Below are 22,378 nucleotides of genomic sequence, written 5' to 3'. Positions count from 1 at the left end.
GTTCCTGCTCGATTAATTTAGTCTGGATCGTACCAATTCACTAAACAAGTATTTCATGGGACCCTCACCAGCATGAAGCAGGCTAGGGAAAGACTTATAGAAAGAAGCAAGTGATATTTCTTCCAGCACCTAAGAGCTCTCCATCCATAGGGGGGACTAGATCATGAGGCAGAAAGAAAGACAGCATATCAGAGATACAGGCAAAATGTTGTGGGGCCCTTAATGAACTGATTCCGGTTCTATGGCAGCCTTTCTTGAGGAGAAGGGCAATAGACGTGAACCTTGAATGATATTTGAACAAAGAAGTTTATTTTCATTTGCCCAAGGTGATCTCATGGAATGAGTCCTAAACAGATGCCAGCAGTTTGGTGTTCTAGTCCTAGTTCTGATCTTGATTAGATGAAAGAGCTGGCATGTTCTTTCTTCTCTGAACCTCTACTGCCTCACCTATAAAGTGCGGGTGTTAGGTTCAATGAATTTTGAAAACAGTACCTAATCACCTGAAGTTTATCACAAACAGGCAGGAAACAAAATCAGGCTCTCCTTACAGGAATGCATATAGTATAGTCCCTGAGAACCATCTCAGAAAAATAACTTGGGGGACTCCACGTCCTGCGTGCCCCCACAACTACAGCCTAAGCAGCCCAGGTCCATCAAGTGTCTGGCTAGGTCACAACTGCCTTTCTGGCACCCAGCACCTTGTCTGGCACAATAAATGTTTATTAAATGAAGTGGTGATCAATGAGGTGACAGAGACCTGCCTTTTGGCACCCAGAACCTCAGATCCTTTGGGAATCCCTAACACCCTGCATTTGCTCTCAGGATAAGAGGAAAGATGGCTGAGAGGAACTACACTTACAGAGGTCCAGGCTGGGGCCTCCCGTTTCTGCTGCAATCGATAGAAAGTGGGTCACAGAATAGCTCTGCTGAGCACAAACCCTTGAGGAAAACCTGGATTCCGTGCCAGTTTACACTTGTTGAGCACCTACTATGTATCAATCATGGCCACGTAGTTTTAGTTCATTTAATTGTGGCCTCAAAGGGCTGCACAGGAGAACATCGGAGATTAGGGGTTGTAAACCCCAGCAGAATCAGAATCACCGTCTCTCTCCTAGTCCTTGTTCTCAGCCTCTGTAACAGGGAACAATAGAACCACTTCGCCAGGTTATGGGACTGAAATGAGCATGTGGAAGCGGAGCACTTCATATACAGCTAGTTCTTATTGTTCCTCTGGGCACGCGAGTCCGCCCGCCTCCCCCCAGGGCGCACAAGCAGACGGAGCCACACTCCCACGTACACACAGATGCACAGAGCCGTGTGCACACGCAGCCCGAGCAGCTCGCGGAGCCCAGCCCTGGGCCAGCGCCGAACCCCGTGGAGAAGTCACCGGAGCTCGGCTTCCCTCCTTTTCTCAGCTCTTTATGAATGAACTCTGGCCGTGCTGATTTTTTTTTTTTATGAATGAAAGCCCGAGCAGTGAATGAAGCCGGGCGCCAGCCCCTGCATTCCGATTGGCTCCCAGGCTGGGAAACTCCGCCCCACGCCTCTGCCGGCCGAGTCTCCGGATTGGCGGGCGTGCCCGGCCCTGGGGTTTCATTCACAAAAGTCAATGAAACAAAGGGAATGGGGTGGCGCGGGGGGGGGGGTGCGGGGGGGAGAGAGCCGCGGCCGAGGCGCAGGAAATGCACCAATCAGCGGCTCCCCCGGGTTCGCAACTGTCGGAGGCGCCCGGAAAACAAGCCAGAGCGCGGGGGACCCCGGGCCGGGGCCGTGTAGCTCCCGCACAGCCCCGCGGCGCTCGGTGCAGTCCCCGGGGCATGCTCCGGACCCCCGGCGGCTCCAGCACAGACGCCCGGGCCTCAGGTGAGGCTGCGGGAGGCGGGGCGCAGAGAGAGTCTGTGACTCCCCGCCTGGCCTCCGACGCTCGCACACTCCCCGCCGCCTCCCTGGCTTGAAGGGCGGGGGTCGGGGGAGGCGCTGGGCTCAGGGTGGAGGGGGCGAGGGAGCTGTGGGCGCGCGGAGGGTGCACGCCCGGCCCGCCGCTCCGCGCGCGAGCGCACACACACAGGCAGACGCGCGCGCGCGCGCGCACACACACACACACACACACACACACACGCACACACACGCGCGCGTCTTATGTAACTGAGCTGGAGCTGAGCGGGCTGCAGAAAGCCGCCGAAACAGCGAGCCCGCTCCCCGGAGCAGGTGGGACCTCCTTGGTGGGAGGGGAGTAGTGCCGGCGCCCGGCCAGACAGACGGAAACCTCCCCAGCGCCCGAGTGAGTCGGAGAAGTTTTGCCGTCGGACCCAGGGCCTCGGGACGGGCCCTCCCCGCCGCCCCCGCCCGCCCCCGCCCGCTGCCTTCGCTGGACTGTGCCCCGACGCGGCTCCCTGCCCCCCACCCCAGGTCTCAGCCCCCGCGCGGGGCCCGGGCCGCGCGGCCGGAGGGAGCGGCCGGATGGAGCGGAGGATGAAAGGCGGATACTTGGACCAGCAAGTGCCCTACACCTTCTGCAGCGTGAGCGCCGCGCCGGCCTCCACGCCCGCCCCGCCCCGCACCCCGCCCCGCACCCCGCCCCTGCCCGCCCCGCCGCCCAGTCCCCGCGGCCCCGGCGGGGTCCGGGGACGCCCGGTCCCACCGACTCCCCGGACCCCAGCCCTGCCCCCAGCCCGGGGGCCGCAGGGTGACGCGGGGGCTCTTTCCCTTCCCCGCAGAAATCGCCCGGAAATGGGGGCCTGCGCGAAGCCCTGATGATCCCTCAAGGGAAGCTCATGGACCCGGGCTCCCTGCCGCCCCCCGACTCCGAAGGTAAAGAGCTGCGGAGACGAGCTGCGGCTCTCCTCGCCCCGCGCGTCCGGAGGGCCATCCTGGAGCCCCTGCCCCTTCCCCGAAAAGGCTCACGAAGGACTGTGGTCTTTCTGCCCCTACTTTCCAAGGACGGGGGTGGGGGCTTGGGGGGGCTGGGGGGGCACCCGGGTACACTCTCACCTCACCTTCTGCAATTCCATTATTCACCCCTTAGATCTCTTCCAGGACCTAAGTCACTTCCAGGAGACGTGGCTGGCTGAAGGTGAGTAGTTTTGTGACCTTTCTGTTACTGGGGTGGGAGGCGCTCTCTTCCTGCCTGGCCCACTTCCTCCCGCTCCCCAATTCCAGGAGCTCCCTGAGTACCCCTCCTCATGTCCCCTGCCTCACTGCTCTCCCCAGCACCCAGTGTGGACACTTATATTGATATTTATTTTCTCTGCCCTGAGCCAGGCTTGTGTAACTAGGCCTAGGGATGAATCAGACCATTGTGTGGGGTATTTGCTTATTTGAATGGAACTTGGCCCCGGGCCTGTTTTCCTGGTTGAAATTTTCATTTGCAAAGTTTGTTTGGCAGCAGCCACCAGGCCGAGGTGTGTTTGGGGGGGCTGGGGAGGAGAGGGAGAGTGACAGGAGAATGAGGAGGAGAAGCAATTCATTTGTTACCCCTTTTCAGTAGTTGCCAAAACATTGATTTTTACCCTGTTGGTTTCTCTTCTTCCCAGCCCCCAGTGCCAAACAATTTACTGTCTGAGCCAAAAGAACAACAAAAGTTTAAATCTTTTTACAGCACTTCGCAAAGAGGGCCCAGCGCCACCCTCACCCCCACCCCACCCCCAGCCTTGATTATAATTCTGATGGCGACTGACCCTCCTTCCCTCCCAAATACCTTAGCCTCGGGCAAGTTCCCCCTTGGTTTTGCCTCGGGGGTTAGCGTCCTACTGATGGGGTAGGAATTGTGTTCCAGGGGTCTCCGGACTGGGTTCATTGTTGCGTTTTGGTGCGGCCTGAGGGTGTCGCTTGTGGGACTGCAGGTAGGAGGTTTATGGTGTTTAGACAATCTCTCAGGGAGGGGTTAACAGCCCTATCTTAGGGTGCCTTTATTTTAACACTCTAAAAACCAGGAAACCAAACATCAGGAACCCCTTTTCCAGGGCTTTTCTCTGCCTTAGGGTCTTTCCATCCCTCCATTACCTAAGATCCTGGGTTTCTTCGGTAAATTTTTACACTGAAACCTGCTCCTCTGTAACCTATAAAAGTTTGGGGTAGAGGGAAAGACTCCTGGCTAGATCCTCGGAATGAGGCTGAATCTGTCTTGACCGCTGTGGTATCTATCCCGAAATATGTGTGTTAGCAGAATGACTATTTGTGGAATTCATGGCTGAATAGCTGCAAGGGTGCTAAGGGGATCTGGGGCGCCTGGGGGTGTTGGGCACATCTTCCCTGACTGCAAGCCCTGTATGCCCAGCTCCGGGTTATAGGCAAAGCTTTACCCAGTCTGCCCATCCTCCTCCCGAGGTTCCGGAGCTGGGCTGAAGCTGAAGAACGCAGAGGTGTCAGTTTCCAGGGTCTCTCAAAGACTTCCTTTCCCAACACCTGATTTCTGTGTGACACGCCAGCCTCCTTGTCTGTCAGCTGAGGGTCCCTGCACTTCCCACAGTGGGCAGCTCCTGGGACTGTGATCCAGAGGGTAGGCTCAGAGGTTGGCATTTTGGCAGCAGCTGGTTCATTTGTGCCTGGGTTTGGAATGGCAAGGGGAGGGAAATGTTCTCTCTCAACCTTGGAAGCCCCACCCCTTGGCGGTGGGGGTCTAGAGATTGTACGTGTGTCTATCCGCCTGTGTCCGTGTGACAGTGAGTGTGTCTGTTTCATGCCGCTACCCTGGGAGTCCCTGTACATTTAAATCCTTGTGGGTGGGGAGGTGGGGGTGGGAATTGCAGGGGGGGGGCGCTCTGGGATCTCCTTGGTTCCCTCTCCTTCCTTCTGAGGGAGCAGCTCAGGTTCCCAGCTGGCGATGGATGGCCAGGCCTGAGGGGGGGATGCTGAGGCCGCTTGCTCCTTCTCACTCTGCGGAGACAGATGCAGCTGCCGGGGCCCTGTCCCCCTGCACCATCCCAGCACCACCCCAGTCTCCTCTCCTGCCTCTTCCCACCAGGTCAGTGATCCCTGCAGCCCAGGGGGAATTTGGGGGGCAGGGAGGGAATAGTTTCTTTGGAAACTTGCCAGTGGTGGGGTGCGTCAGGGAAGAATGGGGGCCCCGGAGCCCAGCCTCCCTCCCTCCCTCAGCTTGATTTCATCCTAAAGCCTCAATTTGGAGAGAAGCAGCAGGTCCATGTGGGGTGGGTGGGGCTCTGAAAATTGGGTAGAGGGGGAGATACCCAAGTTGGATCCCAGTGGATGTGGGTACAGATGCAGGGTCTGTGCATCATTGGGTTATGAGTAGAGCTCCTGAAGAAGCAGCGTAGACATTTTGAGGATTGGGGTTTTTCTAGATGGAGAATGTGGGGGAATGAAGTGAGGCTTCAATGGGGGAATGAAGTGAGGCTTCAATCAGGGTGTGTCTGATTTGGGGGTAGCTAGGATCTGTTGAGTTGCTGGAGAAAGGATCAGGGTGCTGCAGGCGACCCAGGCTCCGGCAGGCTGAGCCCAGGTTGTGTCTGGTGATGGGTAAAGGGGTGCTGCTTGGGTCAAGGGTTCCTTTCCGGATTTGTCAGGAGATCTCAGGAACCTGTGGGGACAATGGCTTTGGTCTATTTGGTAGTAAGGAGCGTTGATGCTGGGCCATGCATGTCCTTTGTATGAGGCTGGGGTCTGCAGATCTCGGGAAGCTCTGAGTGGGTTACAGGGGTCCTTGAGCCCTCTGATGTGGTGTGTAAAATTGTTGGGGGTGCACCATACACAAAGGAAGATGAATTTTCCTAGGAAGATTATAACCTATAGCTTTTATGAGCTTCTCAAAAAGACAGGTCTGTGCTGCCCTTTTCAGGAATCCCTGCTCCCACCCATGTCTTCCTCCAAGGTTTCCAGCTCCCTTTTCCTTTGGTTTTCCCCACCACTATTTGTACATCTAAAAAGAGACCCCATGTGTGGAGGGTTTGCATGGAGGATGTTTCTCCCGGGTGCTGCCAGGAAGGAAAAAGAATCGGGGTGTGTGGTTCTGTGTGCGGCAGAGTCTTTTGGTGTCTCAGCGGGTCAGGGGGAAAGATGGGGTTAATCCCTCCTCCAGTCTTTCCTAGCTACAATGCCTTCTACATCTTTCTGTCTCCTCCCCTTCCAGAAGGCTTCTGGGGACAAATGTCCCCTCCATAGATAGAGAACTGGTTCCTTCCAGCACAGAGGCTGCCAGGTGGGGGTGGGGTAAGGGTGAGAGACAAGGCCAGTGGTGACACAATGGAGCAGAAGCTGGGGAGAATGCCTTCCCTTTCTGCCCCCCCAATCCACAGGGACTTCATCCTGTGATTGGACCCTAGAAAGGGGAGAAGGTGATGGGACATATATGGTGTAGGTAGGTGACTAACCTGGGGGTTGGGTTAGTTACTTAACTGTTTTAATCCCCCAATTCTCTTAGAGGCCAGCTTGGAAAGCCCCCCAAGCCCTTCCTCTTCTACTAACTTCCTCCCTACCCCAATTTGGAGGAATGTTCCCTAAAATTCTCTTTCTGGGCATTATGCTGTCTTGGCATTTTTCCTATCCCCCTAGGCAGATAAACTCCACCATAGTGCCAGGATGGAACTGGGGGCAGACCCTGGCACACTAGCTTGGCAGCCAAAAATCAGCCAAATCTACAAATAAATAGAGTGGCGTATGCTCAAGACCAAACATGGTATTAGAAATTCTCCTGCTCTCCAGGAACGCAAGACTCAAGGTTACTATTCCTATTTCTATCCTTGTTGACAGTCTCTGAGCACTGAGGCCCTGGCCTGCCCCCTTGGGAGAAGGCCAGGGTTCTGGGAGGGGCCAAGCAGGGGTGGGTTTGTACACAGTTTTGTCTTGGTTGATTTCTCCTGGTTCTGGGAAGAGGGTGGCACCACCTCTTGGAGTGTGGTTTTTGGGGAGTGTTGGGGGGTGGGGGTGGCAGCATCATCCTGGGGGGGGTGCTGCTGGGGAAGGGGGTGTGGTCACCTTCTGGCCTAAGGTGGGAGGAAAGGCAAGATGGACCCCTAGGGCTCTCCAGTGTCATGTGTACTGCCCTCTGACGCCAATAGGAGATGCCCCCAGCCCATTACCTCAATGGAAACTGGCAGCTAATGAAGCCCCAGAGGGGGCCCAGAGTGCGTCAGCCTCCCCCATGTTCTGCACCTCCCCTGCCCTCGGGACCCTCCTTGCCTAAGTAGCAGGGAGGGAAATGTTGCTCATCCTGCTCTGGGCACCCCCTTCTGCCACCTTTGGTGGTGCTGCCTGTGTGGGTCAGAGGGCACAGCATGGGTGAATTGCAGCTTCATGTCTCTGGGTAGCTGAGCAGGTTTTTCCATCCTTCCCTTTATCCAAAGTTTCTCAAACTTCCTAATTTTTTTTTTAAGATTTAATTATTTATGCATACAAGAGCTGGGGTTTGGGGTGGGGGGCGTGAGAGGATTCACCAGAGACAGAGTGGGGAGCAGAACAGCAGATCTACTGAAATACACTGCTGAGGGGAGCAGTGGGTGAGACAGGAGAGGTCTGCTGCGCCATGTGGGTAGCTCCCTGGATGTGTATTGCTCGTACTGCAGTGGCTGCCAAAGCTTCATAGTGCTGAGACAACCCCTTGAGCCACCAGGAAGTCCCCCCAAACCTCCTGTTATTAAGGGTCAAAGGGTTGGGGGTGTGGAGAAAGCCTTGTTGGAAATACAGATGCCTGGGGTGGGGCCTGTGGAATGAGCCTCCAGGAGAGGGGACTGGGCATCCTTTCTACAATGCCCCTGGGATTGTTGACGGCCCAGCCTGAGAATGGTTGCCTTTGTTGAGCTCCTGAAAAGATTTGCCTGTCTGTGTTGTTTGTTTTCACCAAGGGATTTCATGTCCTGCTGATTTAGTTGATCACTTTAGAATTGCTTTATTCTGAATTTTCATAAGTTCTGTAGCTGCCAGTGGCTCCTGATTGCTAAAGCCCTCCGCCCAATCCCCTCTGCTCAGAAGTCAACGATTTACAAATGTATGCATGTTCAAAGCACTTGACACTTCTCATATTTAAAGGAAGTTGAAGCCTCCCACTCACCCCCAGCCCAACCATTGATCACAGCCTGAGATGTGCTTTACAAAGGACCTGCTTCTAATAGGGTGGACAGAGCCCACAGGTGACAAAGGGGTGGAGGGCTAGGCTAGGGGTGCAGGGCTAGGGTCCCTTCGGGCCTTGCTCCCAGACTCACAATACTGGCCCCAAGGGGTCACTTTGTGTCTATTCACACAGTCAACAAATAACATACTGAGTGTCTATTCCTGAGCTGGACCCTGTTGTATTTGCTGAGGAATCAGATGTACAAAATAGATAAGCCCCTGCCTCACCATGTTTAATCTTTACATGGAGAAAATGGGCATTAAACATGTAAACAAACATTAGTAAGTTTCGTTAGCCAGATGTGCTAGGGACAAAATGAAACCAGGAGGGACCACTTTGGTTTGGGTAGTCAGAGAAGGGCTCTGAGGAGGTGACAAAGTGAGCTAAGTTTTCAATGGCCAGGAAAAAATGGCAGGCATAGACTGGGGGAGAAAGAAAGGAGCTAGTCAGGTTTGGAGACTGGAGAGTTATAGGTAAAGTGAGGCAGTCAGAGAGGTAAGCAGGGCAGACCACAAAGGGCCTTGGAAAGAGCTTGGGATTCACGCTTTAAGCCAAGGAGAGAAGTGATTGGATTTCTGTTGTAAAAAGCTTGATCAGACAACTATGTGGCAAACAACTTACCCGTAGGAGGTGAGAGTGGAAATAAGGGGTTTTGATAAGAGGCTGTGCCTGAAATTCAAGTAAGAAAAGACAGTGCCTTGGCCTAGGAGGGAAGCAGCAGAGACTAGGGTGTGTGCTGTATAAGCTGGGAGGAGACTTCTCCCGACTTCTTAAATTCCTTACCCCTCTGGCCATTCTCATTCTCATCATTTTATTCATCAGTTTCCCCCTCGTCCAATCTGGGAAACAGGAGTCTAGTCGTGGGTTCCATTGCCTTACCTTCAAGGCAGTCTCTTCCTGACGTTCAGCGTGTCTACCCTCCCCTTTTTTCTGTGACCTATTTATTCTTGAAAGAGGGGCCAAAATGAGCAAAGACTCTGGGGTGAGGGGAGGTACGGAGCTGAATACCCACCTGAAAGAGTTGATGAGGCCAGGAAAATAAGTAGAAATGAAATTCCAGATCTCCAGGTTGGAGGCACAGATGAGCTGCTGTTCTATTTTAGCTTTCCTGCCTAATCCCCAAACTCAGCTGTGCCCACACTGGCACCCTAGGAGTGCTCCTCAGACCTCCAAGCTTGGCACATCCTCTCTTCTCACTGCACATCAAAGGGCTGAGGCTCCGTGACCTGCCAGTGTCCCCAGGCTCCGCCTCTCTTCACTTCTCTTGAACTCCCCTCCTTGCTCCGTTCCATCTACTTTCCCAGGCTCTAATTCCTGGTGCATCTCAAAGCCACCAGGGCAGTTGTTTAGAATGCAGACTCCTGAGCCCAGCCCCAATGCAGACTCCCCAGGTGATTCTCAGTCCACAGGCTTCACTCCCAGTTAACGCCTGCCCATCCCAGGTGTGACTCTGCTGTGAACTTTGAGGGAACTTTGTAAACTGAGGGGCAGGGCTGTCTTCACCTCAGAAAAATGGAGGGAATAAAGACAAAGCGGCTAGGAAAAGACTCTGGAATCTGCTCGGACAGGTTCTGGGAACTTGCAGCCTCCCCTCAAGGATCCCAGTGGAGCCCCGAGATGGCGGGCACTAGGACCCGGGGTGGAGTTACCGTCAAGCCTGGGAAGCTGTTTTCCCCGTGGGCTGGTGCTAATCTGCAGAGCTGCAACAATGGTGTCTCCCAGGGGTTGCCTTGCCCCCCCCTCCACCTCAGACTCACCTCTGACCTCTCTCTGCAGCTCAGGTACCAGACAGTGATGAGCAGTTTGTTCCTGATTTCCATGCAGAAAACTGTGAGTTGAGGGCCTTGGTGGAGGGAATGGGAGTAGGGGAGGGCAGGAAATGAGTCACAGGGATAAAGAATCACAAAAGATGGACTTGTTCTTTCCTAAAGAAAAGGATGATGGGCAGGGCTCCCCGTTCCTGGGCTTGGACTCAAAGACCAAGGCAGTAACTGGAAGATGAAGATCTTAATTCAAAATTGGGGCTTGCTTAGTTCTAGCTGTGTGACCTCGGAGCAGACACTTAGTCTCTCTGATCCTCCATTTTCTTATTCTTGAAATGAGGGTCTTGGACCAGTTCTGCAGGCTCCAGTTCTAACATTCTAAGTTACTTTGATGCAACTTTAGGTGATTTTGCCCTCAAGGAGACATGTGGCAAAGACTATAGAAAGTTGCCAAGGGGGTGTCGGGGTATCCTTGAACTGAGGCTGGGGATGCTGCTAAACATCCTACAATGCCCCAGACAGCACCCCCACACACACAAAAAAATGATCTGACCCAACTGTCAATAGTGCTGCTACTGAGAAACCCTGCTTTAATGTCAGATACTTTGCTCTCAGCTGCCTTCGCCAATGAAATGAAACAGGGCACAGATAATCGAAAACAGCAGATAACAGAAGAGTCAATGGCAGGCATTTGACTCTCCACTGAAGTCAGACAGAATCTCATACTCGAGGCTTGGAATCAACTCTTTGCTGCTCAGCCTGGTGACTGGAGTTTGAGGACCCAGCAGGGGCCACAGGAAAGGCCAATGTTCTTCACAGATAATTAGGAGCATGTGTGTAATGTTATTCAGCCGACATGCAAGTGGGCTAATAGCCAGCCTTACCCAGAAGAAGAAAGATTCTTTATAGCCCCAAATAAGAAAACATCTCTCTCCTTGGAATTTTCCAGGGCACACTGGAAAACCACAGGCCCCTAGCGTGGAGCTACTCACTCCTACAAAGGGGCTTAGGGCTGCATTAAATATTAACCTTTGGGGCCTCCCCGGTGGCGCAGCGGTTGAGCGCTGGGTTGCGAAGCTGCCCGCGGCCTCTGCGGCGCCGGTTCGATCCCCGGCTGCTCCTCGGCCACCGGAGGAGGATCCCACATGGTGCGCAGACCTCTCCTGCCGCCCGCTGCTCCCCTCAGCAGTGTACTTCGGTCCTTCTGCCTGCTCTGCTCCCCGCTCTAGCTCTGGTGAATTCTCTCACCCTCCCACGCTTCTGACTGTACCCAGTGCATGTATAAACAAAAACAAACAAACAAACAAATAAAATAAATAAATAAAACATGCCTCTATAAAAAAAAAAAATAAATATTAACCTTTGGACAGTTTCTTTGGTTCATGTTGGGGCATTCACTTGACATATAAAACTAGACATAATGTAAATGGCCAAACAGTTCTTCAGAGTGCCTGACGAGGTATCTCGGAAAACTGAGTCCCAGAGAGGGCACCACGGAGGCTTTGTCCATCCTCAGAGAGCAGGCAACAGCTTCCTGCCTCTTCCCTGATGCTCTACCTCCCCCACCCCCGCAGTAGCTTTCCACAGCCCCACCACCAGGATCAAGAAGGAGCCCCAGAGTCCCCGCACAGACCCGGCCCTGTCCTGCAGCAGGAAGCCGCCCCTCCCCTACCACCATGGCGAGCAGTGCCTTTATTCCAGGTGAGCGTGGGGGGGTGGCGTGGAGGGTGGGGTGAGGCGGAGAGCAGGGGCACAGGGGAAACTGGGTGAGGGGGCACCAAGGGGTGGAGCCCGTAGTTGGGACGCAGGTTAGACCCCAGAAAGGATTTCCTAGCTTCTAGCAATTCAGCCCAGCGTTTCCTCTGAGCAGCCTGGATTAAAATGCAGCAGGGAGCCCAAGGGATGTGTTTTAGGCTGGAACAGTCTGTTTCCACTGCCCGAGTCCTCAGGCCTGGGGGGCGAGGTGTTCTCAAGATTATACCCAGTTTCAGGAAGATCTATGACAGGAGAAAAAGTTCACTGGGGGCTGAGTCTGGTTCATGCTGTTTCTTCCCCAGCCCCCTCTACTCTTCTTTCATAATCCCCGTGACCACGTCCCTGGGGATGAAGGGTTCAGAGGTGCTTGCCCTGCTTCTCTGCCCCCTCACCCCTATCTCCCCCCAACTCCAGTGCCTATGACCCCCCTAGACAAATCGCCATCAAGTCCCCTGCCCCTGGTGCCCCCGGACAGTCGCCCCTGCCGCCCTTTTCCCGGGCAGAACAACGAAGTTTCCTGAGATCCTCTGGCACCTCCCAGCCCCACCCTGGCCATGGGTACCTTGGGGAGCATAGGTAAGGAGACTGCGAGCCCCACAGGATGGGTGGTCAGGTTTCACCCAGTTTTTCTCAGTTCCTGAGTGTTCCCCTGCCCTTAGGAGACCTGGCAGGGGTGAGGGGGGTTGGGGGGAAGAAGGAGGAAGGGATATTGACACACCTCCCCACTCCGGAGCCCACTCTGAAAGGTCTGTGAGTGGCAGGCATGAGGAGGAGGAGGAAGGCTTGACTTACTGTTCTCTTCTCTTCCTTCTCCATCCAACCATATCCAGCTCCGTCTTCCAGCAGCCCTTGGACATTTGCCACTCCTTCACATCTCAGGGAGGGGGCCGGGAACCCCTCCCAGCCCCCTACCAACACCAGCTGTCGGAGCCCTGCCCACCCTACCCCCAGCAGAGCTTCAAGCAGGAATACCTTGACCCCCTGTATGAACAGGCGGGCCAGCCCTCTGTGGGCCAAGGTGGGGTCAATGGGCACGGGTACCCAGGGGCGGGGGTGGTGATCAAACAGGAGCAGACGGACTTCGCCTACGACTCAGGTAAGAGACTGCTCCTGGGGGGCGGGTGGAGGAGTTTGGGTGGGATGGTGGGGTGGGGTGGCATACGATTGAGTGAATGGTTCCATTGGCCCAGAAAGTCACCGAGCAAGGTTGGTTTTTACCTTCCTCATCCGTTTGCCAGGTCACACTTCCAACCCAGCTGCCCCTTCCCTTTTTTTCGTAGATGCAAAAGAATTGTCAGTTTTCAGTCAGCAAACTTATATTCAGATAAAAAGAGAAGTGGAATGTAAACCCTTGTCCTCAGGTAGCTTGTGGCTTAATAGGGAAATTAAGGTATTTGTTTCTATTTCTATGTAACAGGTGTTTGGGGTTTTAATTACTTCCTGAGACCAAAGTACTGCGCCAGGAGCCTGTGTGGAGTTGGGTGGCACACAGATGTACGGGCTGTGTCGTTGGTCCCTGTCCCCACAGAAGCTTAAAAATACAAAGGGATGAAGAGAAACAAACTTGAAACTGGCCAGGCTCATAGTTCCCAATAGGAACTCAGGGTTAATATGTGGTTTCCGCATCCTGTTAAGCCTCCAGATGGATGGATGACCCCCCCCACCCCAGCAGGACTGGGTCGGGGAAGTGGGGACCGCTTTCAATTCCAGTTCCACCTGGTCATTGACCCCGAGTGAGCTGCACACAGCTATGGTCAAAAATAGCTGAAGTTGAAAGCCTCGAACTCCAAGGGAGGGCCCAGAAAACCTTGGCTTCTGTTATATGGCTGCCATCCCCAAATTTACTGCAAACTTGCATTAGAAAGATAAGTAAATGGAAAAAGAAAAGGAAAAGAACGATAAATCCAGAGGTTAGAGTAGGCTCAGAGCTAGCTAGAGCTTTTGAATCCTCTCCTGGTACCCAGTCTTTTAGTGGTAGAGGGTGCAGCACAAATGCCCAGGCTACCTGAGGGAGAGCCAGAGGGCCTGCCTCTCCAGCGGGGGGTGAGCGGAGCCCAGCCTGGCTGGGAGATGAAGGGAGGAGGAGGGAGCCGCTCTTGCTGCTGACCTTCAAAGGAAGTAGACCGGAGGGGATCGTGTTACATGCCCTTGAACTCCTGTCCCTCCCCCTTCAGCTTCCTCTGAATGGAGTCAGGAATTCCATTCACAAAATGGAGGCTTGAATGAGCCCACCTCCCGCCTCCTCCCGGAGGTGTCGGGTTTCACCATCTCATTCAAAGGTGGGAGTGGAGGGGGTAGGGCGGGAAGGGTGGAACTGGAACTGAATGGGTGGCTTCGCACTACCGCCGCCTCCGGGCGGAGTGAGTGGGGAGGTTTCAGACCTCTGGAACCGAATGAAATGAAGTGGAATGTGTTCTGCTGTCAGACCTGAAAAAGCCAAGTGCCCACTGCCCCTGCCTTCTGTATAGCTGCATGCAGCCCCTCCCTCCTCTCTCTCTCTCTCTCTCTCTCTCTCTCTCTCTCTCACACACACACACACACACAAACTGGGAACCTGACCTGCTGACCGGACCTTAGCCCATTCCAAAGGAGTCTTAGGCATGTACACTGAACCCTTTCCCCGGAGGTTCGCCCCTACCCCCCTCCTCCCCCAAACTCACAGGAAACAGCTGCTCCCTGGAATCTCGGCCTGTGGAGCAGCTTCACCCAGCCCCAGCTGCTGCCATCCGTGCCCTCTGGCACAGCCCTCAAGCTGAGGGGTTCGAGCCACGGGGTCAACTTCCTCTGGGCTTTGGTGGTAGGCAGGCATAGAGAAAGGACCCTAAGTCAGGCTGGTAGGAAGTGCCTGAATGTGCGTAAGACACCCACCCTCACCAGGTGCTGCAGGTATAACGCCTGTTTCTTCCCTCAGATGTCCCTGGGTGTGCGTCGATGTACCTCCACACGGAGGGCTTCTCCAGGCCCTCCCCAGGTGATGGGACCATGGGTAAGACAGCCCTCTCCTCCCTGGCATTGGGAGGGTCTCCTTGGTCGGGTCCCTTTGGTCTCTCGGGGTCTCCTGTCAGTGAATCCTCAGATTCTAAGTGACTCCCAACATCTCCCTCAAGGCTATGGTTATGAGAAACCTCTGCGACCATTCCCAGATGATGTCTGCGTTGTTCCTGAGAAGTTTGAAGGTCAGAGAAATGCCCGTTGGTGAGGGGGTCAGGGTCTTGAGAGACCCCTGGGGAGAAAAGGGGTTGCTTGGGGAACCGGAAGGCACAGATCCCACACCTCCAGCTTCCTGTGTTCCCCAGGAGACATCAAGCAGGAAGGTGTTGGAGCGTTTCGAGAGGGACCACCCTACCAGCGCCGGGGTGCCTTGCAGCTGTGGCAGTTTCTGGTGGCCCTGCTGGATGATCCTACGAACGCCCACTTCATTGCCTGGACGGGCCGGGGGATGGAGTTCAAACTAATTGAGCCCGAGGAGGTGGGCCTCTCAGATGTCCCCACTGCTCCTCCGGACAGCTTTGGGGCCTAGCGGGCTGGCAGTTGGTGGCACATGCCTTCACTGTCATTGCTGTTTTCTCTAACCTGAATTCTTGCCAATCCTGGCACTGTGGGCTGGTGCTTAGTTACAGAGCAAGCTTGTTAGCATTTTGCACCAAAAATCTAAGTGCTCTTTCTGACCTGCCCCCCATTTTTCTTCTGCTGAGTTAGTACCTACATCCTAAAACTGTCTCTTGTTCCCAGGTTGCCAGGCTCTGGGGCATCCAGAAGAACCGGCCAGCCATGAATTATGACAAGCTGAGTCGCTCACTCCGATACTATTATGAGAAAGGCATCATGCAGAAGGTCAGGGTCTGGGGACAGAAGGGTGGGGGCAGTAGCAGTATTTGTTCATGGAATAGGGGGAGCTGGGGAGCCCTCAAAGAGCTGCAAGTTTGTAGGAGCTGACAATGAACAGGCAGAGAGGACAAGAAATTGTAGACAGTTTTGAGCTGTCCCTTTCCCCCCAAATTGCCAAATAGTAACTGAAAAGCCCAGTGTGGGGGGAGATTTGAGATTAGAGTGAAGGAAAACTGTAAGGGAGTTGGCTTCTTGGAGGAACCAGCACATGGAGAAAAATGTGCCTACACATCTGCCTCCCCCTGGAGAAGGGCTGCGTTCCCTGCCCTCCACCAAGCTGGAGGGCCCCTGGGCTGACCTGGCCCCTCTCCCCGCAGGTGGCTGGCGAGCGCTACGTGTACAAGTTTGTGTGCGAGCCCGAGGCCCTCTTCTCCCTGGCCTTCCCGGACAATCAGCGCCCAGCTCTCAAGGCCGAGTTTGAACGGCCGGTCAGTGAGGAGGACACAGTTCCTTTGTCCCACTTGGACGAGAGTCCCGCCTACCTCCCAGAGCTGGCTGGCCCTGCCCAGCCCTTTGGTCCCAAGGGTGGCTACTCATACTAGCCCCTAGCAGCCCTCCCACTGCCGCCCGTGGGTGCTGCCCTGTGTATATACAGATGAATTTGGTGTTGAGGAAACCCTCACTCTGAAACCCACAGATGTCTTTGGGGCAGACCCCCCCACTGTCCTGTCAGTCGCCCCAGCCCAGACTCTGATCACCAGAGTGGATGGAAAAGTGGAGACACTGTAAGTGCAGAAGTGAAGTCTCAGGCAACTTTGGGAGTCTCACCTTGGTCCCTTCCTAGGTCCTGCTTAGAGGCCCAGGCCACACACCCTCTCCCTCATCACAGTGGGATGTTCTAGGGGAGAAAGGAGTTTCCCCACTTTATCCTGGCAGAGAGGGGTGCTTTGAGTTTCCCAGAGCTACCACTGTGGGGAGATAAAAAGCCTGGACCCTGCACTCCACTCCAAGCTGTGGCCTTGGAGGGTCCTGCTTGTTGGTTTTTTGGTGCTTTGTGTTCCCAGAGGCAGGGGAGGCTGGAGTAAGGAAGCTGCAATCTGGAGGGGTTGCTGGGCCGAGGCAGAGAGGGCTGGGCTCCTGCTCCAGGGCCGTTGCCTCTGCCATTCCTAGGCCCAGGCCTGGATTTCACCTCCCCCTCCATGTCTGCCAGATCCTAATAAAGGCCCCTGCTTCTCCTGTTACTTCTGTGTCCTCTTTGCTGCTGTGGGAGAAGGAAAAGCACTGGAAAGTGCTGGAACCAAGCCTTGACAACAACTTCTTGCCTGGGTCAGAGAAAAGACAGTTCACCTCTGACTGAAAAATGGGCTCGGGGGGGCCTGCTCTTCCCTCACCCAGGAGTCTTGAGTATCCAGAGATGAAGAAGCATGCGTTGTAATCAGGCCCTGCTGCGGGCAGGGCTACTGAGCTTGGAGGCCCTCCTGGGCTTCCTCGGGCAGCGTAGTTCCTGTGATCAGTTAGGACTATGCTACATGGAACCCCAACAGCCTTGGCTCCAGCTTGCTAGTTTTGCTGAAGCTGAGGACAAGTTTGTAAGACCTGAAGAATGAGGGGTGGGGGTGGGGGTGGGAGAGGGTGAAAGGTACCCAGTCAAGAGGGTGCAGGAAAAGGCCAGAGCAGACCCAGGGTTCTGGTCAGTGAAGGAAAAGGACACTCAAGGGAGGGAATGAGATTGAGTAGAAATGGAAAAGGGGTGGTGGGGTGAGGACAGGATAGGTGCTTCTAGACTTAGTCCCTAGGTTCCCAGGAGTGAGGCTCAGGACAAATACTCCAGGACTGCGGCCATGCTTTGTGCCAGCTTTAGACTCAGCAACCCTCAATGCCAGCAGCCTCTGCCCAGTATGCATGCTGAGACCACAGCAACCCTCGCAGGAAGGGATACTTCTCAACCACTACCCACAAATAAAAAGCACTTTTTTGCCCTAGAAACAAATTCTCAATGTACATTTACAGTGTAACTCAAGGAACAAAAATCCAAGGTTTTTGGAAAATATTTGTAATTGTACATTAAAGCCAGGCTATGGTGGTGGGAAGAGGCATGCACGCTGAGTGGAAACCCTGAGGTCCTAAGGACACACAAGATTGAGATGAGAAGCAGCAGCCTGGAAAAGGTTGAGGCCGTGATGTCTGCCCTCTGAGTATTCATTAACAAGCCACTCCCCGCAGTGTCAGCTTTGTTCAAATCCTCACACTTGAGGAAACTGCTCTGAGGAGACAGCAGATACCTAGTCAGGTTCTGGGCAAGAGGAAGGTGAAGCCCAGACCAAGGAGCCTGACTCAGCAGCGCACTCCCACACTCCCTGCGGGGCCTGTCCCTTCACACACAAACAAGCACACACTCAGCACGTGTGAGGGGCTGGATGCTCATGGGCTCCCACAGGGCCAGAGTGAACAATATACTTTCATGTCCTAGAAGATTCCAGCTCTCCGCACGAGACCCACATCCTCTCTGGGGCTGTCACTCAATGTCGGGGAAACACTGGTTCAAGGAGAAACAAGGGCCACATTGTGTAGGAGCAGCAGGCAAGCCCTCCTTCCGAATCTGGCTGGGAGCCCACTTCGCCCTCTGAGCAGGCTCTGCTCTGTTGCCTACATGCTGTTTCCTGGTGGCCAGTCAGAGGTCAGACCGCAGCCATGTTATCATAGGAGAGAGGTGACCCCAGCTCTTGGAAGAGATGCTCAGGGAACACCCACATAGTTGGGGTCCTATTTGTTTTCCTAACCCTGCAAGATGGTCTGCCCCAATGTCTGTCACCCGGCCTGTTCAACATGCCCTGGGCAACCTCAGCTTAAAACCCAAATCTGGGGGGCCTCCCTGGTGACGCAAGGGGTTAAGACACACCTATGAAGCCGTCAGCCAATGCAGCACGAATTTGATCCCTGGTCAGGGAGCTGCCCACATGGCGCAGCAGACCTTTCCTGTCTCACCCCACTGCTCCCCTCAGCAGTGTGCTTTGGTCAGTCTACCTGTTCTGCTCCTTGCTCTAGCTCTGGTGAATCCTCTCACCCTCCACAACTCTGGCCTGTACCCCAGTTCCTGTATATATAAATAAATCAATCTTAAAAAAAAACCAAAAAACAACCTGGGGCCTCCCTGGTGGCTCAAGGAGTTAAGACATAGCACTATGAAGCTCTCCGCAGCCACTGCAGCGCAAGTTTGATCCCCAGCCCGAGAGGTGACCCACATGGCATAGCAGACCTCTCCTGACTCGCCTGCTGCTCCCCTCAGCAGTGTATTTCAGTCAATTGGCCTGTTCTGTCTCTGGTGAATCCTCTCACCCCCTGCACCTTTGGCCTGTACCCCAGTTCTTGTATGCATAAATAAATCTTTAAACAAACAAACAAACCTTACTTGGGGGCGATGAGCTCAGAGGTGCCACTGCCATCAGTACTGGTCACTCCATTGGGACAGGCGGCTGCCAAGTCAACTTTATTCCTGAACTTGAGAGACGTGGGCTGGAATTAAGTTGGGGGAGCTGGGAGCCCAGGCCCCACTTCTCTTCTGTGATCTCTGCACTATCTCCCCACGAGGCCTTTAAGGTTAACACAGGAAGCTCCCCTGACCTGAATTACTGCCCCGGGTTTCCCAACACACACGCTCAGAGCAAGGCACGCTCTTGGAACAAGGTACTCATTCAGCTCAACAAAGGGGCAGGAGCTGCAGTCAGCAGACTCCCTGGCTGGCCTGCGCTCCTCTGCTGGGTTTTCTGAATTGTCAGATGGTTTGTTTGCTGCCCAGTGGGATCAAACCCAATGCTGCCCACATTCCTTCATATTCTAGAACATCGTATAGTCTCTTACAGTCTCTAGTAGCTCTAGTATTCTATCATTTCAGAACACACTGGTGTGGAGCTGGGGGAGGCAGCAAGGGCCACAACAGAGGATGTGCCTAACACCCCAGGAACATCTCCACAAATCTGACCTTGGGACCAGTTTTCACAACCTGGCCTGGTGGCATCTGCCTGTTATTTTCTTCCAAGTACAGAGCCTGGTCAGCACCTATGCGAGGGGTGCAGGAGTTGGTCAACCCCCAAATGAATGCCAAGAGAAAATCACTAAATGGAGTCGAGATGCTGGGTAGCACAAACCAGACGAGGGGTGTTGTGTTGGGGTCAGGAAGGGAAGGCTTTTGAGGATCTCAGGGGGGAAAATTTTAAAAATAAAAAGCCATGTCATTATTTAGCATGTTTCAAAAGGAAAGAGGACAGGCTGTGATCGTGAGCATGGGGCGGGGAGTTGGGGGGGAGCAGCAGGGAGCCTGCTTTTTCACATGCAGGTGCCCAGACAGCAGCACCAGGCGGCTTGTTCTCACTATGCAATCAGCAGCAGAGCTGGGCTAATGTTGATGCCCAGAGACAAAACAGGAGGTCTGCGCTGAGCTTCACCTCCCAGTCCAAAGAGGCCCAGGCTCTGGTTTTAGGGAACTAGACCACAGCCACCAATACCGCAGATACTAAGTCTCCCCTACCCTAAGCCCAAGCCAATATCCTAATCTTTCAACTATAAGAAACAGCCACAGAAAACCATTTTTGTTTCCTTAAGAAAATAAATATTTCCAGGAGATTAAACAAAAGTGTAGGGGCTAGACAGGGGCAAGAGGTGGGGTCAAAGCTTTAAATAAGCTTCGTGACTCTCCTCCAGGAGTACCAGCTAGGGTATTAGGGCCCTGACTGTACCCCAATGTCAGGCACTCAAGAGTCCCTGTCCTCCTCGAGGGCTGCACTAGCTGTCCTTTCCTTGGAGGTCATGCCGTGTACCGCCGTGCTGGCCGTGAGGCCTGGCTGGCCCCAGTGACGTGGGGTATGGAATTTGGAGGCTCTAGCCAAACCAGGCTTAACTCCCTATTTCGATTTTACCTGGGAAGAAATCAGTCAAGTTTACAAAATGCCCAGTTAAGATACTCAGGCACAGGAGAGCTGTATACTCGGGACCAGCTTTTCATATAAAAAGAACGAGGCCAAGCCCTGGTCTGCTGCTGCAGGAAAGGCAAACAGACAAGTCTGGCTTCTCAGCGCCGCCTGAAGGCCCGTGATATTCTCCAGGCGTTGGGCTCCTCGTAGCGGTTGTACAAAGGTTCCAGACGCTGCTGCTTCTTCTGCTTGCTTAGTTTGGTTGGGTCGGAGACCTTGAAGAAGGCTGGAGCAAATTCCACAAGCCAGCGGGGGTCGATGGTGGTGACCTCACGCATGTACTCCTTTGTGGTCAGCACCAGCTCGTGGTACACCACCCTGAGGGAAGAGAGAGGCTCAAGCCTCAGAGACAGGCCCCACACCACAGTACCTGATCCCTGATGGGCCTCAACTGAGCTTACATCTTACCCACTTACATTCTCTGCCTTACCCTTCGGGAGACTGCAGTCTCTGTTTATGGTGACCACAGCCCAATACTGAGGCAGCTGCATACCACAAGAAAGCCGTCAGGATAATGCATTCTAGTCCTGGTACTGGTTCTAGTTAAGTGACATGAGCCAATCACTCCCTTCTCTGGAGCTATTTCCTGGAGGGTAGTTTTTCAAGTTGTGTCCACAGAACTCCAGGGCCCTCAAGAGGAGTCTCGGGGCTGCCACAAGGGTGGGGAAGGCCAAGCAGACAAGGCTCTACATCTCTAACCCTCCTTCTACCACAGTGGCACAGCGGCTTTAAATCAATTTTATACAATTTTATACAAGGGCTGGAAGACTCCAATTTTTTAAATGCCACTTAAAAAATTTTTTTTCTTAACCACTTCACTAGATGATCTCCAAGCTCTTACCATTACATTTTATTTCTCTCAAAAGGGCCAGATATTGTGTCAAATTTAGACTTCTGCTGCTCCAGAAATAAAAGCAACACTAGAAGTGCTGGAAAGACACCACACAGAGTGCACTGATTTACAGGTGCTCTCTGCCCAGAACAGCCCGCCCTGGGTCCTGCCCACTTACCATTCCGGCTGCCTGTTGAAGAGAGCACTGGAAGGATGGATGTAGACCACCTGCTGGTCGATCAGTGTCCGGTAGCCCTCCTGTGGGTCTTTCTTGGCAGCGTTGCGGAAGAACCCACTGCAGATGGCCTTTTGCACTCGGACGGTGGACTTGCCACAGGAGACCACATCCAGTTTGTGTCTATCAGGAGAATGAATCAAAATGGACTAAGAGATGAGCCTACTCTGCTTTCAGAGGTTCTATCTTCCCAAATGACGGAGGCCAACACTCCCATCTTGGGTCCTCAGAACAGGTAGCAGGACCCTCCTTCCAGCCCTGTGTACTACCGGGGTAGCTTCACACAGTGGACAGGACAGGTGCCACAGGAGCCAGATATTTAATTCAACTTGACCAGTAACGCTCCAGATGCTTGTAAACAAAGTATTTTTCAGGAACTAATAAATTATTTTCTTCTTGGGAATTTTTGAAGTGATTTTTAGGGACACCTTTCCCTGAGGAGTATAAAAAAAGACAGAAAAGCTGGAAGAAGGGTTATGTGAGGAGCAAGTGTACAGGTGCCTATGGCTTCATAGGTACAGAGACAACAGACATGACATTCAAGGAGGTTCAACCCAAATATGAGAAGTCACCAGATGTTACCTATCCATTATGCCTAACATCTGCTTGCGAATGTCCTGGGCCCGGCGCAGGGAGCGAGCTTGTATAAAGTTCTCATAGCACCACGGGTTGGAGAACTTGTTATTCTTCCAGGAGTTATACACAGCCAACAGGGTGAGGTGGTCCCCTTCCGTTTGGTGGAATTTGGCCTTCTTCTGATCCGCAAGGGCTTGTTTATCCTGCCAAGCAGTAGGACAGAGGATCATTAGCCACCCAACTACTATTTTTTTTTTTTAAGATTTTATTTGTTTTTGCATGAAGAACTGGGGTGTAGGCCAGAGGTGTGGGGGGTGAGGGGGTTCACCTGACAGAGTGAGGAGCAGTGGGTGAGACAAA

The 22,378-nt window shown here is 53.8% G+C and overlaps 2 protein-coding genes across 3 annotated transcripts in view; one reads left to right on the top strand and one right to left on the bottom strand.

Moving 5' to 3' along the window:
- Positions 1-2,409: 2,409 nt before the first annotated feature.
- On the top strand, positions 2,410-16,644 carry ETV4 (ETS variant transcription factor 4). 2 transcript variants are annotated; one of them, XM_037491546.2, is made up of 12 exons: positions 2,410-2,520; positions 2,718-2,811; positions 3,026-3,073; positions 9,839-9,892; positions 11,400-11,526; positions 11,995-12,156; positions 12,411-12,676; positions 14,492-14,566; positions 14,688-14,756; positions 14,877-15,049; positions 15,313-15,414; positions 15,786-16,644. In XM_037491546.2, the coding sequence occupies exons 1-12, from the start codon at positions 2,461-2,463 to the stop codon at positions 16,008-16,010; spliced, it is 1,455 nt and encodes a 484-aa protein (XP_037347443.1). In that variant the 5' UTR covers positions 2,410-2,460; the 3' UTR covers positions 16,011-16,644. The 2 variants fall into 2 exon arrangements, with proteins under 2 accessions (XP_037347443.1, XP_037347444.1); XM_037491547.2 differs by having other exon boundaries at positions 2,440-2,520; positions 12,013-12,156.
- Positions 16,645-19,991: 3,347 nt separating this feature from the next.
- DHX8 (DEAH-box helicase 8) overlaps positions 19,992-22,378 on the bottom strand; it is a 29,344-nt gene continuing 26,957 nt past the window's right edge. Inside the window, exons 21-23 of the mRNA XM_037491527.2 lie at positions 22,025-22,221; positions 21,386-21,565; positions 19,992-20,693 (exon numbers count right to left, since the gene is read on the bottom strand). Coding sequence (XP_037347424.1) covers positions 20,474-20,693; positions 21,386-21,565; positions 22,025-22,221 — 597 coding nt within the window. The 3' untranslated portion in view covers positions 19,992-20,473. The remainder of the gene's footprint in view (positions 20,694-21,385; positions 21,566-22,024; positions 22,222-22,378) is intronic.

The sequence above is a fragment of the Talpa occidentalis genome, unplaced genomic scaffold (genome assembly GCF_014898055.3).
Source record: "Talpa occidentalis isolate TD23 unplaced genomic scaffold, MPIMG_talOcc4v2.1 talOcc4.7, whole genome shotgun sequence".
NCBI lineage: Eukaryota > Metazoa > Chordata > Mammalia > Eulipotyphla > Talpidae > Talpa > Talpa occidentalis.
This window is presented reverse-complemented; position numbering and strand designations above follow the sequence as displayed.